At 33.9% G+C, this 18,596-nt stretch overlaps 1 protein-coding gene across 2 annotated transcripts in view; it reads right to left on the bottom strand.

Moving 5' to 3' along the window:
* The window catches only part of LOC126771734 (potassium voltage-gated channel protein Shaw-like), a 107,712-nt gene that overhangs the window by 25,093 nt on the left and 64,023 nt on the right, over positions 1–18,596 (bottom strand). For both annotated transcript variants that reach the window (XR_007669564.1, XM_050491787.1), the window contains exons 2-3: positions 5,551–5,693; positions 2,461–2,671 (exon numbers count right to left, since the gene is read on the bottom strand). Coding sequence is in view for 1 of the 2 variants with exons in the window: in XM_050491787.1 (XP_050347744.1) it covers positions 2,461–2,669 (209 nt within the window). In the remaining variant the exon portion in view is untranslated. The remainder of the gene's footprint in view (positions 1–2,460; positions 2,672–5,550; positions 5,694–18,596) is intronic.

The raw sequence follows: 18,596 nt of genomic DNA, 5'->3' as shown, positions 1-18,596 counted from the left end.
TATCGCTTACTTCACCAATGCGCCACGAACTTTTGGAACTAAGATGTTATGTTCCTTGTGCCTTTAATTACACTGGCCCACTCAACCTTCAAACCGGAACACAACAATGACGAGTATTGCTGTTTTGCGGTAGAATATCCGAAGAATGGGTGGTATCTATCCAGACGAGTATGCACAAAGCCCTACCACCAGTAACCAGTTTCACATATGTAGTGTTTGTTTTTACTATTCGTTTTATGTAATGAGTATTATGTTGCAAAATTTATGGAGATAACCTCTTGATGAACACCTCACATTGCAAAGGTCTACTGAGTGGAGCTCATAAGAAATAAAAGGGCCTATTTTCTTTTCTTTCAAAATTTTATATTATTTAATTTATGAATAAACAAAATACTTGTCTTTTTTGTTTCACATCATTAAGCGTTTTGTGGTGTTTCTTGAGAATGGTCAGTGCGGTCGGAATCGGTCAAGAAAACATCACGATAATTGATTTTAAATAAATAAAACACATATAAATATTTTAAATAACGTTTCTCACAAAATATAATTTACATCCAAGAACTTAAATACGTATTTTATTAACAGTCTTGATAAAAAGTATTATGAAAATAAAATTCAATATTTTCATAACGACACAGAAAAATTAATATGAATTGAAGAGAATTTTTAATAAGCGATGAAAACATTTATGAAAAATAGCTTTTTAGATAATATTATTCTTGGTTCGCGACATAGAAGATATTAAATTTTTATTCATGGAACTTCTCTTAACTTTAGTAATTACAAATGACATATTTTTAAATTAAATATCAGATATTTATGATTCAATTTATGTTAATATTAATATACAGTTTTAATCCCAGTCGTTTTCACGTTTGTGAACAGTACCTTTCAAAAGATATAGGTTGGAAATCAAGTGTACCTTACTCAGTAGGGTCCTATAGCCACGCTTGAATCGTCGTTTTACAGAATAAATATATATCGTCGGTTCGTATGTAAGATACATTGTACATGAAGAGAAGAACTAGCAAGTCAGTCGTTATTCACTTCCAATACTTATAAAGACAAAATTATGTGAAATTTAAATTTTAAACTCGTTCACTTTTAATAAGTACAAAAAATTATATGACTATTTTCGATGTCCAAGTATTATTAAACCATTTAAACCATTTATTTTGCTACACACATACATTACATAGATTATACAGAAGAAAAATAATTAAATTTAAAGAATACAGTGTGGGTAGCAAGGGGTTCATCTCAGTATAAGCTGTGCTAATGCACAGCACTGATTTTCAGATGGCCCCTGACTATTGGGTAAACATAAACAAATGCGCGCACACGAAAATAAATAAATGAAATTATAAGAACAAAAAACTAAAACTAAAAAGCCCTTATCCTTGAGAAAAAAAAAAACATATTACACAAAAAGAAAAACATCACAAGGAACTTAGACATAAGATAGACAGACAGACAGACAGACTTAGACATAAGACATTAAAAATGAATATGATAAATACTAAGTCTATGAGGTAGTATGACTGACACTATATTTGGAGGTTGTTACTCTGACTTTTGTTTATTTAAAAATAATACCGTTAAATGTTTTTTCCAAGTCACCTGGGACGTTATTATAGATTTTAGTCAGTTTTAGATTGGAAAATTAGAACAACTTGCAATTATAGTTGCAACGTGCAACTTAACGATTCATAACTACTTAAAAAGTCTATTTAAAATAAAATACTTTGATTTGAATTGATTTTCAGTTTTAAAAGTATCATCGCTATAATGTTAAATAATTAAAAAACAAAACAGAGGTTGATAGCATATATCGTGGCTAATTTATATTAGGCTTTGAATTTTACTCAATAACTATTAAACCACATTTTTTTATTTAACGACAATGTTTTCTACTTATTAAAAATTATTGCAAATTACATCGATACCAAATAATAAATTGTTTTAATTACTAAAACGCATATTATATAAAATAGTAAATATAATCTTAATTGCTCAGATTGTTTATAAGTTGCGATCACTATCAGACGCACCAATTATTATATTATAATGTCCTCCAGACCGATTTCGACCACGGCGGCCAATCGCAAGATTAGCCAACTGTGCAGGAGATATTATAGTGCAAAAGTGTGTGTGCAAACACAGGTGCACTCTCTCTTCCCTCACTCTCATAATCCCATGGGACTGCAATCCGATATGACCGGAAAGAGATCAGGCGCAGGACCAACGGCTTTACCTGCTTTCCGAGGCACGGTTGTTTACAGACTTCTAATTTTCAGACTCCGGGATGTTACTGATAATTTTCTGACAGAAAAACCAAGTAACTTTTTTCTAACCCAACCTGGGAATTGAACCCAGGACCTCCGGGTCTGCGGCCTTACATCAAGTAACTACACCAATGACGTAGTCAATTATATAATTTACTTATAATAATAAGCTCACCTGTAGTAGTTAAGAACCTGCGCGAAGACACCAGGATGTCTGTCGAAGAAGTACTCGTTGAGCACCGGGTCGTAATTGGCGAGGGCCTCCGTCAAACGGGACAGCCGCGTTGCCGGGATCTTCTTCAACGTAGCCTTGTACGTCTCATGTCTTATACCACCCACGTTCAAAACTACGCGGTTCTCCGCGTCCATGTTGAGAAGATTCATTTCTGTTAAAAAAAAGATATAATTGTTATCATTATATAATATTAGTTATCAATCAATTACTAGAAGCTTACGGTTCTACTTATAAATGTTTACTTCGTGACTATTTAGCTAACGGTTTTTTTGTCATTATTAATTTGACATTCGAGAGAAGACACAGCATTTTTTAACTAATTACCCACTAAACAAGGTTTAGAAATAAGGCCGTTAATAGCTGTGCAATTATTGGTGACGTCATAATGACGCGCAGTTAAAATATACCTATTACTAATTTATGTTTTAAAATGCAGTGTGTGAGTGAATACATACTTATTTATATAGAATATATTTCATTCTAAAAGCTCTTTCCACAATAGGGAATTACCGTACCATTATTGTATTCCACATATAGATTAAAATGTAATTCGAATATTTATGTAGAAGTCGGACTTGACTGACCTTATAAAACAGGGTTGACAGCGGTCTACTAGTGAATTATTCAAGTTTATCATGATGATATGAATATTTGGTAACATCGCTGTTAGTCAACTGTGATGCTACTACTTAGCAACTAAATTAAAAATTTAACAACTTATAATTTCCAATTGTTGGACACACAAAAAATAATTGTACTATCTATAGAAATTGTTTTCCTTTAATATTTAAGAATGACGTTGTTTTATATAACTAAAATGAAGACACCCAGCTAATTGATAAAATCATTGATACAACCGAAATTGGAGACCGTTGGTTATCGACCCGACACTGGTTGATTTGAAACGTTGAAGTTAGTAATAGTAGTAATATTCGGGTTAAAGAAACTTCATTCTCTTCAGGAACACATTAACTAACACGAAAACATAATATTACTACAACAATTAATTTGTATTATGTAATGTAATATATAAATTTAATCCGTACAAACATATTCTACAATTGTTTTAATTTATCATTCAATTTATCATCATCATTAAATTCAGTTTCACTCCACACTACGGCTTTGTGCAAGCCTGTCTGGGTAGGTAGGTACTCATCAGATATTCTACCGCCAAACAGCAATATTTAGTATTGTTCTGTGTTTCGGTTTGAAGAGTGAGTAGGCCAGTGTAACTTCAGGCACAAGGGACTTAATATCTTAGTTCTCAAAGTTGTGCATTGGCGATGTACGGAATGGTTAATATTTAGTCTGTCTACCTATTTCATAAAAGTAAAAGCAACAAAGTTGATATAGGTTTATGAGACTAAGAGAAAAGCAAGTGCAGTTGAATAGTCTTCTTTAAAATTCAGCAGCTAAAATTGTTACGAGCACATCGTAAATATTGGTTACATTGAATATTGAAACAATGAATTAAATGAAAAAGCTTATCAAATTTTTATCAAGAATATTTTATTTTTAATAAATTGTATTTTGTAAATTCTAAATAATTCGAGTGAATGATTTTCAACCCGTTTTCAACTCAATTAGTTTCCGTAGTAGATAACGAGGTAATTAGGAGTCCCTTTCAAGGGCACCGTAATTAGTGTGGAAATAGCCAAAAACATAACGACGACGTAACTGTTATTATGCTATGTCGAAAAAGCTTGTGAATTAAATTATAGTTTAATCTAATGGCCTCATAATTTTATTTTATCAGGTTTATACAAGAAAATATTTTTATTTGATTTAACAAAAAATATGTACATAACGAAAGTATAACGTATTTTATGTTATATTTTGAAACTTCTTTGGGTAATGTAGGAATAGAATTAATTGCGCGTTACGGTTTAGCTCACGTTGTATGTTTGGGTGTGAGTGTATTATTATTTAATACATCGTCAATTATATGCATCTTCTATATGTCCTGTATGAAAATCACACTCCTCTCACTCTATAAGGCTGCAGATCCAGAGGTCTTGGGTTTAAGCCCCAATTTAGGCCACTAAAAATTATTGGCTTTTTCGGTCGAGTTGTGTTGAGTCTGGAAGTTGGAATTGTTTACCGGCAGTGAAATTTTAGACAGTGTAATGACGTTGTCAGGAATGGTTTTTTTTTTTTTGCATACAATCCTAGTTTTTAGTTGCTAACCATCAGCCACTTCGTTAGTTGGCACATTAAAATTTATAAAAAAATAGCTATTTTATTCTATCATTGTCAACGTGTTGAAAACAGTGGGATATTTATTTATCACTTATCTTATTACTTATATTTTGATGTTTGTATTATTCTAGTTTAAGAATTAACAAAGAAAATAGCTATTGCTATGTTAATCTTCGAAGCAGAATTGATTTTATCCTCCTAACCGCACCTATCGATCTCCTTCGTGGCTTCTCCATCCTACGTGACATTGACGAAATAATTTATGCTCTGCCGGTTCAAATGAAACCCATTAAATTAAACTAAGAAATGAACTGAATTCGGCTCATTCCATACATGGGATGAGCCAGATTTAGGAATTACAATACATTGTAATTACACAGTTATCTATGCCTCGGAAAGCACGTAAAGCTACGCCCTCCGCTTGATATAATTCAGTCAGTGTCGAACTGCAAGAGCAGGCAAACCTGTAGATGGGTTACCTGATGGTAGGTAGTCACCACCGCCCATATACATTGACGCCGTAAGAAATGTTATCTATTCCTTACCTAACCAACGCGCTAACAACATTGGGAACTAAGATGTTACATCCATTGTGGCGTTACACTTACTCACTCACCCTTTCAAATAGTTTAAGTGATGAGCAGGTGGTGCCTAACCAGACTTGCACGAAGCCCTACAACCAAGAAATAAGCAATTTCTACATTATGCCTTATGCACTGTAATATTCTCTCTATTTGAGATTGGTAATCGTGACCGATATTTGGTTAAGCGCCTTTAATGACATGGTAATAAACATTTTGATTTAAGTGTATTTACGTGTAAACTTACTGTATCTCGTCAATTCAATACAACTTCAACTATATACCGCTACGGTGATCGGCTTTGGCCGCGTCGCGACATGATTTGAATATAGTCATCTTCCAATCGGCTGAATCTTGCGTGTGATGGCATTGCTGATACGGCGGCGAAACCTACAAGAAATACATACGAATTAGTGAAAAAGCAAAAAACATTTTTTTTTTTTTTTATTTATATGTAAGCAGACTGATTACCACTGTGTATAGACATTGCGACTCTAAGAGATATTAACCATCAATTTTCAATTATTATACAAATATACGTCAAATTTGTGTACATTATCACTAGATGTAACGTTTCAAAATTAAAATGCAATTTTACTTGTGTTATGTGTATAAGTTGCATTCAAAACTCATTCCGTTTTTATGTTTCAAATGTTTAACTTTTGGACTAATTTAAAAAATATATCATTTTTTACATTATATAATCATAAAGCTAATTGATAATAATTGTCATTTTCTATTTTCATTAGACGTTGGCTTGATAACGTGTGAAAGCGTAATTAATTCCATTGCCGTATTTTATAATTAAAAATTTTTTTATCTACAAAAATCATGTTTCTATAGTAAAGAATATGATAAGGACTTCTACTTCTCATAATATAAATTCTAAACCTTCATATTTATGAAAGGAAAATTGTACACTTTTGTGTTATCAACATGTCATGTTGGTAGGAAATGGCACTTTAATTAATTTTCAAAATAAATTATATGTGTAATTGTGACTTTTTGAAGTTTTTCCGTTCATTTAAATGCGTTGAGTAAATGATCTAGTTTAATTTGAAAACATATTTTTGGGTTAGATAGTTTATTTACCTGCGCGTGAAACAGTAATGTTTAATGCGAGTGAAATTACGTAGAACAGCAATAAGGCATAATAATTATATTCAATTATTAGATTTGACATTCAATACATAAATAAAAATACCTATACCTTCAGCTTCATTATATAAATAATATACAATAATATTCTCCACAAATAATTTTTCGATAAGAGTTAGATGACGTCGGTTAAATCAAGTGAATAAAGTCAGTCAATTTTGATATTAAATTAAATTGTGTAAATTATAAGTAGAATAAATTATTTAGTCGTATAATAGATAATAAAATAAGTCGCATCAATAAAAAAAAAAAAAAACTTTGAGACTATTATAAAAATACGATATTCAATCGGTTTTCTGTATAAATAATGTCTTTGTTATCGCTCTTTTTCGTATCAAGGCCAAATAAAAAAAGGATCAAAACAAGCATCAAAAATGGATGTTTCAAAATATAATAAATTCCAACTTGTGCCACTTTGTCGTGTACCGTATATTCTGACGTCATTTCGAGAAATATCGGTCTAATTATAGTTATAATTATAAAATGTACTTATTATATATTTTTTCCCTCAAGCCTCCTGAATACTGTCACTTCAACGTCGCCTTTAATAAGTCTGAGGCGTTGCTTTATTATTAAAAATGACATTTTTTTCGGCATAAACATTTTTTTAAAATAAGGTGTTGATGTTCGTGTTCATAATTTCATATAATAAGATCGCATTTTAAATATTTTGTTTATTGTTTTTATATAATTGTACGTCACATGAGAACAATCTTGGAAATAATTATTATGTAGTGCAAGAGGCATTCTTACAAACCAATGAAAAGGAAGATTTTATCATAGAATCTGCATCTATAAAATATTATCCAACTACGCAGGACATATTCAGTGCATAAATGTGTACGCAAACATAGATGCACTCTCTATCCCCTCATAATCCGATGGGATGGCATTACGACACGACCGAAAAGAGTTCAGGCACAGGAGTGAACACACTTTCAACTTCCAGACCTCGGAGCTGCTACTGAGATTATTCCACAGAAAAACCTGGACCTGGGGCTTGAACCCAGGACGTCAGGATTTGAACGTCAGGATCTGCGGCATTATATTTAGCCACTAGACCAACGAGGTAGTCAGTATATATTTCTATTATAATATACCTTTATAAATAACATCAAATATTTATAGGCTCTTACGTATAATAATAGTCGATAATAGTCGTATCATGTTTTGAGATAATAATTAATAATAGAGTTATTGATTGTCAAAAGCGAAAGTTAGCCTGATAACGGGAGATAATTGATAAAGTTGCTGGTTAAAATTTACAAAAATTACTTTCCACCAACCCGCATTGGAGCAGCGTGGTGGAATAAGCTCAAAGCCTTCTTCTCAAAAAGAGGACTTCAGCCCAGCAGTGGGACATCACAGGCTGTTACGGTACGGTACTTATCTCATCAAGGATTAAATTGAAAGGTCCATAATGAGTTTTCAATTAGTATTCTCGTAATTTCTGCGAATTAATTATGAATTAATGAAACTTTCATAATGTTTCTTTAAACGTGTGTATAAATTGTTTTGTCATAATTATTTTTAACTATTCGAACAACGCTTGTAAGATAATTTATACAATTCGTATACAAATGTACACTATAATTTCACAATCATTTATGATATGCAAATTATATTTTTAACGTACGTTAACGTGATATTTTTTGTTCGGTCCCTCTCACTCCTCGTTTTGGTCGTATCTCTATTCTCACTCTTTCATTGCCACACGATCGGAATAATTCAGGTGCAGAATAAACGACAATATACGACATTATATGATTTTTGATGAATGGGTCAGTAAGCACTAAAACTTCCTTAAGAATTACGTACTTAAGAATTTCTTGAGTGAAAAAATGTATTTATTTCTTACTCGGGCTCGGGTTTTGAACCCGAAATTCGAGATATACAGGTACATAAGCTATCCATTAGACCAATGAAGCCGTATATATAACTCACGTTTAATATATAAATAACGGCTAAAAATTTAATTGAGTCAAAGAGAAAATCTTCTGCTTACAGGGTTTGAACCCGCAAAATTCGTTCAAAATTGATCACTTTTGACACGATGGCACAGGCGGTGCCATCTCGACTCTCAGAGATATAATATTTGTATTTTGATTACACTATTTTTATACTAAGATATATAATGGTTTCATTTTTTGAAGCATCATTAATCGTCTTTCTTGTAGTTTCTGTAATTTATCAAGCGTTATGCTCCTTTGAGCATCAATGGTTTGTGAAACATTTATTTTCACTATTGACCTTATTGGGTTTGTGTGTGAATAATGTTAATATGCAATTGGGACTAATTATAATACGTGTAATAAAGGTGTTTATGACATTTTCATTAGCGTGAGGGTCGTCATTTACATGGGAGATTAGCGTAGCTGCAAGTGTGTATTCAAACAAAATGCACTTCTTACGGTAAGCTGAAACGACGTCTTAGTATCCACAGAGTTATTTCATTCCTTTTCCATTCGCACTCTGGTCTCCTTCTGGAGCATGATGATCTCACAGGAAGCTACTGCCCACCCAAATCACCGATACTTCTCGCAGGGAGAGATCCAGCCTCTCGCCGCCAACGGTGGGCAAGCTTTGTTTAAGCTAATCACTCTACTCAAAAGGATTGCATAAAAACTAGAGTCTTATCAAAATACGATATACGTTTGAAAGCGATTAATAAGAAAATAGTAAGATTCTCCATGATATCTTCTGTTGGTCACTTGTAAAAGCAACAATTAATTATTTCGTTGGCTTATAGTTGTGTCATATGGCTGCACATCTCAAAGTCCTGGGAGCCTTAGGTCTTATTAGACTTATAGGGTTATTGGTCATGTTGAGAGAGGGTATTTGTACCCTCCTGAGGAGAGCTCCGCCGAGCCACGAGCTGAGCAAAGCACGGAAAGGCCGCGGATGCGTTATATCAACACGATCCCGCAGCCTCTCCGATCCGTGCCGAGGACGGCCATCGCAGTGGTTTTAGTGGGTAAGAATCCCACATAACTCAGCAAAAATATTTTTTTAATAAATCATCTTTTAAATTTATTACATTTCACGTACCTTAATATTAAAACCTTCATAAATAAATCTTACAAAGGAAGCATATTCGCGAGTCCTTATTAAAGTACTACAATTTCGCGATCTGTTTAAAGGATACGTATACTCACTGTAAAATAAACTTTATCTCAGATACGTATACTCATTGTAAAATAAACTTTATAATTCAGATACAAGATATATTTTCAAAAGTACTAGCAAAGTATTTTTTTCGCCACTGGGAATGATATGAAATGTAGCTACGTGAAGAACAAAGAACGTGCCACAGACTGAAAATTGTACAGATAAAAAAAACAAAATTGTTCGTAATTTTTTTTTTTTTGAAGCAACGATAAAGGTGTGAAGAATTGAAATAGCGTACAATGGCTGGTCGTTACGTTTTTATTTCTTTGGGAATTATTGTTTTATATTCTTAAGATATTATTTATGGTATTAAGAGTGCATTAAGAGGTAAAAACGAGAAAAAGCACAGTAGATAAGGATTTACAATTTATTTTGTGCTTGGTAGTGAATATCACGAGAAAATTTAATTGTGCTTGGAGAAATTCTATAACATGAGCTTATATGGCCACAGTAGCAGACCAAATCCTCTATTTTATTTATTAAATTACAAGAGCTCATAAGAAGAACACTTTTCAGCAGCAGAACAATGACGGGCTTTCCTTTATTATTATGAAGGGCTCTCTTGCTCTGCAGTGGCCCAATAATTATCGGATGTTGTTTATTAATATTACAGGAGCCGTTGCTTAGTAGATGAACAAATACGAACTTTTTACTTTATTAAGTTTAGAAAAAGTTATAAATGAAGATGTTTTTAAGCGAACTTTCTCTTAACGTGATTTAATACTTTGTAGTGTAAAGCTTAAGCAAGCCGAGTTAGTTGAGAGAGTTAGCCGCTTCACAGCTAAAGCTTATGAAAAATGTATGGAGTTGCAGTTCTGAAGTGGCTTCACCTTAGAGTTTTTAATAAGATGTTTTAATTCTTAGCTGTTTTATTCTTTATTCAAGAATATTAATTAAGCTGTGCTCGCGTGCACCTTGTTTATAGGAATACAGTATTTTATTCTACACAACGAAGGTTACTAATTATTTTTTAAATGAAGCTGAGGTTCAGAAAAATTATCTTGTACTTTTTGCGTGCTGTATTTTAGGACATAAAATTAGAGCCTGTATCTCGCTGAGTAAAGGATTTCTCTTAAGAAGAAAAAATTCAAGCTTATTTTACACTATTCACGTATGTTTGGTGGATAACAAACATACAAAGACACGTGCCAGAATAACGTCCAAAATATGCAGATTTCCTCACAACGTTATCCAAACTTTAGAACATAAGAAATCAGTGGTGCCTGGATTTGAGTTTTCGGTTATTAATGACAAAATCTACACGTGCACTTCCCCTATCCACGTGGTCATATTGGCTCTTCTTTAAAGGCATATATTATAATATTTATAGTTCTATCCTTTAGAGCATCAGATTTATCATAATATATAATAGTGATCATACAACCAACAACACGTAGTATCATAAACATCTGAATATAATATTCATAAAGTAAAAATATAATTTCTTCTACAATATAGGAAAGGATAGGTATGAAAACCATTTTTTTTCTTCCTTTTTCTGGCGCGTATTTGGACAACTAATTAGAGACAGTGCGGCTATTTCGTTCTAAATTTAAAATAAATGTACACATTTTCCATGAATTTTCAATATGCAAACATATTTTTTAATTAATACTAATGCATTTTGCCTTGTATTTTCAACGAAATTGAAGCTACTTTTCACTAAAGGAAATACTTAACAATATTAAAAATTCCTTTTTTATATTTACCGTTTATTTATTAGGAAGTAAACGTTATATACTAAGAAATACATTTTCTTAATGCGTATATAAAAGTAGTTTTCATTGTATATACCAATTATCGACTAACGTAGCATGCAAATAAAAGTTGTAGCTCATATTAAATTGACAAAAAGGACATTTTTATCTTATATAATAGTGTTTCTTATAAATATATAAATATAGTATGACATTATATATTCTAGCGTCAAATAAAAATACATAGTATAATATTGTGTTCGGGTTTGAAGTGTGAGTGAGCCAGTGAAACTACAGGCATAAGAGATATAACATTTCTCAATGTAGGTGGCGCATTAGCGATGGACGAAGTGGTTAATATTCCTTACAGCGTATGTTCGTGGGTTCATGGGTAGTCCATTTGCTATTCCGCCTATATAGCAAACTATAATAAAAATTCCAAGTCCTGTAGAAAGGCATACACGAGAGCGGATGCACAGCGCATTGTACAGATTGGTCATGACCTTGTTTCGCATCCTAGGGGCTCCCGTAGCTTCTGGCGTCTGACCAAGTTTGTGCAAAACAATTTCTGCCAACCTTCGCTGCCACCGCTCAGAAATCCGGACGGATCGCTAGCTCACAGTCCGCAAGAGCAAGCTGATCTCCTGGCTAAACTCTTTGCCGACAATTCCGTCATCGATGATTGTAGTGCACTGCCACCTACAATATCTGCATGTGGCCATACGATGCCTGACATTAAAATCAGGCAACGTGATGTGCGTGCGGAGCTGCAATCACTTGATGTACGGAAAGCTAGCGGTCCCGATGGAATACCAGCCATAGTGCTGAAGAAGTGCGCAGCGGAGCTGTCTCCTGTGTTAACGCGCCTGTTCCAACTTTCTCTCTCTTCGGAAAGTGTGCCGGAGGCTTGGAGAAGAGCTAATGTGCAAGCGGTTCCCAAAAAAAAAAGGGGATCGGTCTGACCCGGCAAATTATCGGCCAATAGCTATCACCTCAGTACTTTGTAAGGTGATGGAACGGATTTTAAACAACCAACTGATCCATTACCTAGAAGATCACTGTCTGATTAATGATCGTCAGTACGGGTTTCGACCAAAACGGTCCACAGGTGATCTTCTAGCGTACGTAACACACCTCTGGGGTGAAGCTATCGACAAGCATGGAGAATCGTTGGCTGTCAGCCTCGATATCTCCAAGGCTTTCGACAGGGTCTGGCACAGAAGTCTTCTCTCCAAGCTACCGGCATATGGTCTGCCTGCTCAGCTATGCACCTGGATTGCCAGCTTCCTACACAAGCGTAGCCTTCGTGTTTTAGTAGATGGTTGCGCTTCACAATTCTATGTAGTGAATGCTGGGGTCCCCCAGGGATCTGTGCTATCTCCCACACTCTTTCTTTTGCATATCAATGATATGCTCTCCCTTGGGAACATACATTGCTATGCAGATGATAGTACAGTGCATGGTGGATACCACGGACGCGCAGTGGCTGGGCGGGCGGAAACTGAGGAGAGGCGGGAGAATCTTGTCATTGAACTCGATAGGACGTTAGAGCTCATCGCCAAATGGGGCTCTGATAATCTTGTTGAGTTTAATGCCAAGAAAACACAGGTATGCGCTCTCACGGCGAAAAAGTCAACATTTTCCCCTCTTCCCTCCCTCTGTGGTACTCCGCTGGTGATGCAAAGCAAAATCGCCATGCTGGGGATTGACGTTCGCTGCGACCTTAGTCCAAGGGATTACATCGAGGCTGTTATAAAAACAGCTTCACGGAAACTTGGAGTTCTAAACAAGGTGCGGCGCTTTTTCACGCCACAACAACTGTGCCTGCTGTACAAAACACAGGTACGGTCTTGCGTGGAATATTGCTCGCACCTTTGGGATGGCTCCGCTCAGTACCTACTTGAGGCCTTGGACCGGTTGCAGCGACGTGCCGTACGCATTATTGGCGACGTAAAGGTCACAAACACCCTTGAACCTTTACAATTGCGTCGTGAGATAGCAGCACTGAGCGCTTTCTATCGACTGTATCACGGCGAGTGCTCTGAGGAATTATTCTCTCTAATTCCTGCTTCCCCCTTCCTTCTTAAGTCCACGCGAGCTGGTTCTCGATGTCACCGCCTAACTGTGACATCAATTCCATCGCGAACAAAGAAATTTGGCAACTCCTTTCTTTGTCGCACTTCCAAAAAATGAAATTCCTTAACAGCTCACGTGTTCCCCTCCTCTTACAACCCGGGTTCCTTCAAACGAGGCGTGAAGAGGCATCTTGCGGGCCGGCAAGGCGAAGGCGGCTAGTGCAGAACGTTTTTCCCGTCTGTACTGGCCGTCGTCGCGTTTGGACTCTACTACCACTTACCATCAGGTGGAGTAGAGTCATTTGCCCTCCCGGCGAATATAAAAAAAAATTAATTATATATAATAACAAATTAAGCACATCGTCTGCATAGCAATGTATGTTCCCAAGAGAGAGCATATCATTGATATGCAAAAGAAAGAGTGTGGGCACAGATCTCTGGGGACCCCAGCATTCACTACATAGAATAAACGAACTATACGGTGAAGAAAAAAATCGTAAGGAAACCTGCATGTGTCTAATTTCACTGAAATTATACCACATGTGTATTCCACCAACCTGCATTGGAGCAGCGTGGTGGAATAAGCTCCATACCTTTTCCTCAAAAAGGGAGAGGAGGCCTTAGCCCAGCAGTGGGACATTCACAGGCTGTTACTATACTGCTACTGATAATATGTGCTAATATTAAAATATAAAAATAATTTTAGTTTCAATAGTAATTTCATTTAAAATAAACTACGAATATTAAACTTGAATAAGTTAATAACGCTATTGAATGTGGAACCAATTTTCATTTCCAAATTTAATTTGACGACCGTTACGTCTCTCTCAGACTCTTTGACTTGAGAGATTTATCAGACATTTTTATACAATTCGAAAATACTTAAAATGAATTTCAATTTGTATATTTAATAGAGCGATTACTTTACTAGCGTTTAAAAAATTCAAAGAATTTTGTTGAGTGAAATATTTGCAATTTATTTATATAAAATAATATAAATACTACTATTTTATATAATATTATAACCTTAAAAGATACATATATGCTATCGCAGAATTTTTTGAATTTTTAGATCAATTCTGTCATTCATGATTGCTGCGTAACTTTAACCACAGTGCACGTAACGGAAGCTCACAAAAGGAATAAATTTTCCCGTTTTTGCAACATTTTTTATTCGTGCCCGGCTCCTATTAGTCCTTCCTCGATAAATGGCCTATCCAACAAAATTTTTTTTCAATTCAAGTAGTTCTTGAGATTAGCGGGTTCAACCAAACAAACTCTTCAGCTTTATAATATTATTATAGATGAAAGAAAAATAATCTATACACATAGCGATGATTGACGTAAATAGGTCTTATATATTTGAGTCACGTGGTCGCAAGACTCAGCGTTGTCAGATGCAACGTTTTAAATATTTAATTTAAATGCAAATTTTTATTGCCGGGGTGACTCGATGTTGACATGAATAACTGTTCAGAATCCTTTCCTGCTTTATTTAATGTCGATGCGCGTTATAATCAAAAGGGTTGTATAACGGACATGGAAAAATTGAACTTATTGTATCGTTCGTATGGCTAAGAGATAAAATGTTTAAGTTTCTTATTTTTTTATCGAGCTGTACTGTACTGACAGCACACATTGACCTGTTAATCTGTTCTATATCGAATTAATTCATTGATCTTTCGAGCGTGTTTGAGGAAGAAAATTACGAAAGCCTTAGCGTTATATTAGTGGGAAATTATACTAGAATTTGTTATAAGCTGAAATAAAACATTAGAAGTTTTTTAAAGAATATCAGTATTTGGGTCAACACTCGCAAATAGAACGTGTACAGCCGCAGTGTTAGGGTATAAGGTTCAACAGTAGAGTCGTTGGTGATAAAATACACAATACGCGTGCCCTTGACCCGACAAATTGTGCGAGTTCTATGGAGCTAATGCAGAGCTATCATTATTCTGGAAGCGAAATAATATTTTTAGTATATTTTTTTTAGTTTTTTTTTGTATAGAACAGAAGGCGAACGAGCGTATAGGCCACATGATAGTAAGTGGTCACCAATACCCATAGAAATTGACGTTGTAAGAAATGTTAACCATCGCTTACATCGCTAATGCGCCACCAACCTTAAGAACTAAGATGTTATGTCCCTTGTGCCTGTAATTACACTGGCTCACTCAACCTTCAAACTGAAACAAAACAATACCAAATACTGCTGTTTTGCGGTAGAATATCTGATGAGTGGGTGGTACCTACCCAGACTTGCACAAAGGTCTACTACCAGTAAATCCTGTTTACAGTATGAAAGAGACTGAGTAACATAAATTTATTATGAAACCGTAATATTGATCAAAGATATCGCTATCGAGTATGTTATAAATGAATAATCAAGTGGAAATATTGGCAATGTTTAATTGTAGCCGTATCTTTTTATTTTACATCCCTGACAACCCGTCTGCTAGCGTTTTCAGGCAGAGTAAAATTATTCTCTTTATTTTACGATCTACGCTTTTTTTTAAATGTAATCAAGCATATACCTTAGAAGCACTTTTTTAAATAACGTTTTGCATATATCGATTTCATTTGACATAATAATATATTCATACTCATTCACCATTTAAACTGAAATATAGCTATAAATTGTATTACTCTGGTGGTAGGAAAACTGGTAAGTGTGTTTGTGCACAAAGTCCTAGCAAATGGGTGTGCAGGAACTGATTTGTATTTCTTCATATCTACAGCACAATGGAACGGTACTATGAGTTATATCTTGGATGTTTATTTGTTTATTTATTGAGTACCACTATGTAACATTTCTTTTTATAACTTTTTAATTTCAGTTTAGTCATTATTTATGTGCTTGCTGTGCTCTCCTTTAATTCAAGGAGCACATATATTTTAAAACATTATTCCACAATGTAATGTTCTAATAAGTGTGAATCCTTTGTTAGAGATCCTAAATAAATAAATATAAATTCTTAGTAGGGAAACCCGATAAGTTTTATTTTTGACCTAGAATTCAAACTTAGATAATATATAATATCTGTAGCTACTTTATTAATGAGGCAGATAGATTCATGACATGATTATTTAAACTAACAATAAAATTAAAATTTAGACGAAAGGTTTATAATAATAAATACTTACTGGTGGTAGGGCTTTGTGCAAGCTCGTCTGGGTAGAAACCACCCACTCATCAGATATTCTACCGCAAAACAGCAATACTTGATATTGTTGTGTTCCGGTTTGAAGGGTGAGTGAGCCAGTGTAATTACAGGCACAAGGGACATAAAATCTTAGTTCCCAAGGTTGGTGGCGCATTGGATATGTAAGCGATGGTTGACATTTCTTACAATGCCAATGTCTAAGAGCGTTGGTGACCACTTACCATCAGGTGGCCCATATGCTCGTCCGCCTTCCTATTCTATAAAAAAAAAAAAAAATAGTTATTTGATGACCTCAATAAGTAAGGCTAAGCTAAATCCACGGTAATAAAGTCACAAGACATTGCTATGTTATATATTGATTATAAAGTCACTTATGTTTAGTAAAGGCTACCCGCCATTTTCGAGGGTATTTTTAGCTAAAAAGCAGTTTCGTTTTCCACGGGCTCTTGGCTCCGTAAATAGGCGTCGTGGCGTTACAAAGAACGAACGAAACGAAATTGTCTGTCGTTTTGAAGGAGAATTGGTACAAACTAAGTGTAGTGTAGTATGATCGTAATTTATAATTAAGAATCTGATGTGAATTTTATCAATATCTTACTTATTTTATTATTCTTTTTTGTAGTATAGCTATTTCATGTGGTTTCAAACGCGTTAAACGTTATTGCTCAAACACAGTGGGTGTGATGTCTGTAACATTTCTCAAATCGGACTGGTAGATCATGCTATTAGCGTAATTTAACAAACAAACTCTTCAGAATTATATTATTAGTAAGTTATCTTATAATTTCCGAACGACCAGACCAATTATAGTCATATTCATATAATTTTTTTTTTGAAACAGTAGTTTATACTTATTACTGTTATTCTAGGAGTCGATAGTTGGTTTTTTTTTCATTTTCGCACGGAAAGCCATGACATTTTGGACTTATATATGTATATATTTTTTAATGTTCTTAATTTATGTGTGACTTAATTAAATATATAGTTTGGTCGGTTGTTTATAATAAATTTTATTCTATCTATAATTAGGTAATTTTTATAACATGCAGTATCTTTCTGTTCGTACTTACGAGTATTTTATTAAATTTTATAAGATACATTTTATTTATTCCCCTATATCTTGTTACAAAAATATAATAAAAGGAAATAAAATTTCACGCAAATATATTGTGTGCTACGCCGTAGCAAAGGAAAGCTACGACGTGCGGTGTAGCTATTTATCCCGGTCTAGTAACGCCTCGCCCCAAATTTGCTCAATAAGATTTTATGCTTTGATATCATAGTGTTTTGAAAGATAGTCTTTTTTAAAGATTTTCAAAGAATATATCTTATATTTATAAATATTTATTTCTAATAATGAAATTGATTTAATATAATTAATAACGGTAGTTTTTAAATAAAAATGTGTTTCATTTGACATAATTTTATAAATATTACTCTTACCAATTCATACCGATTTATGTATGTATGTCCTTACATTATGTAATAATACTCATATAATATAAATAAACAAATCACTTGTACACAATTCCTTACAAATTCTTAAATTTTATCAAGAAAAAGCTAATTAAAATAAAGTATAAATTCCATGAGTTATTATTTCTTAACTTATAATTTCAATAATAATAAATAATACTGTAATTTTGACATTCATATATTTATTTATTTTTAATCAAAGTTATATTTATCTGCATAATATTTTCATCTTTACACTTTTAACTTTAATGAATAATATATTTTTTTCTTTATACATTTATCTAATATTTTTTAATAATAAATACTTTTTTAATAATAAAGGCTTATGAAGTTGCCTTCATCTTGTGATATTAATTGAACAACTGATTGATTTTGTTAAGCTTCATCAGTTATTCTACCGCAAAACAGCAGTACTTGGTATTGTTGTATTCCGGTTTGAAAGGGTAATTACAGGCACAAAGGGCATAACATCTTAGTTCTTAAGGTTGGTGGCGCATTGGTGATGTAAGCGATGGTTAACATTTCTTACCAATGTCTAGGGGCGATGGTGACCAC

Source organism: Nymphalis io, chromosome 11 (genome assembly GCF_905147045.1).
Source record: "Nymphalis io chromosome 11, ilAglIoxx1.1, whole genome shotgun sequence".
NCBI classification, from domain to species: domain Eukaryota; kingdom Metazoa; phylum Arthropoda; class Insecta; order Lepidoptera; family Nymphalidae; genus Nymphalis; species Nymphalis io.
This window is presented reverse-complemented; position numbering and strand designations above follow the sequence as displayed.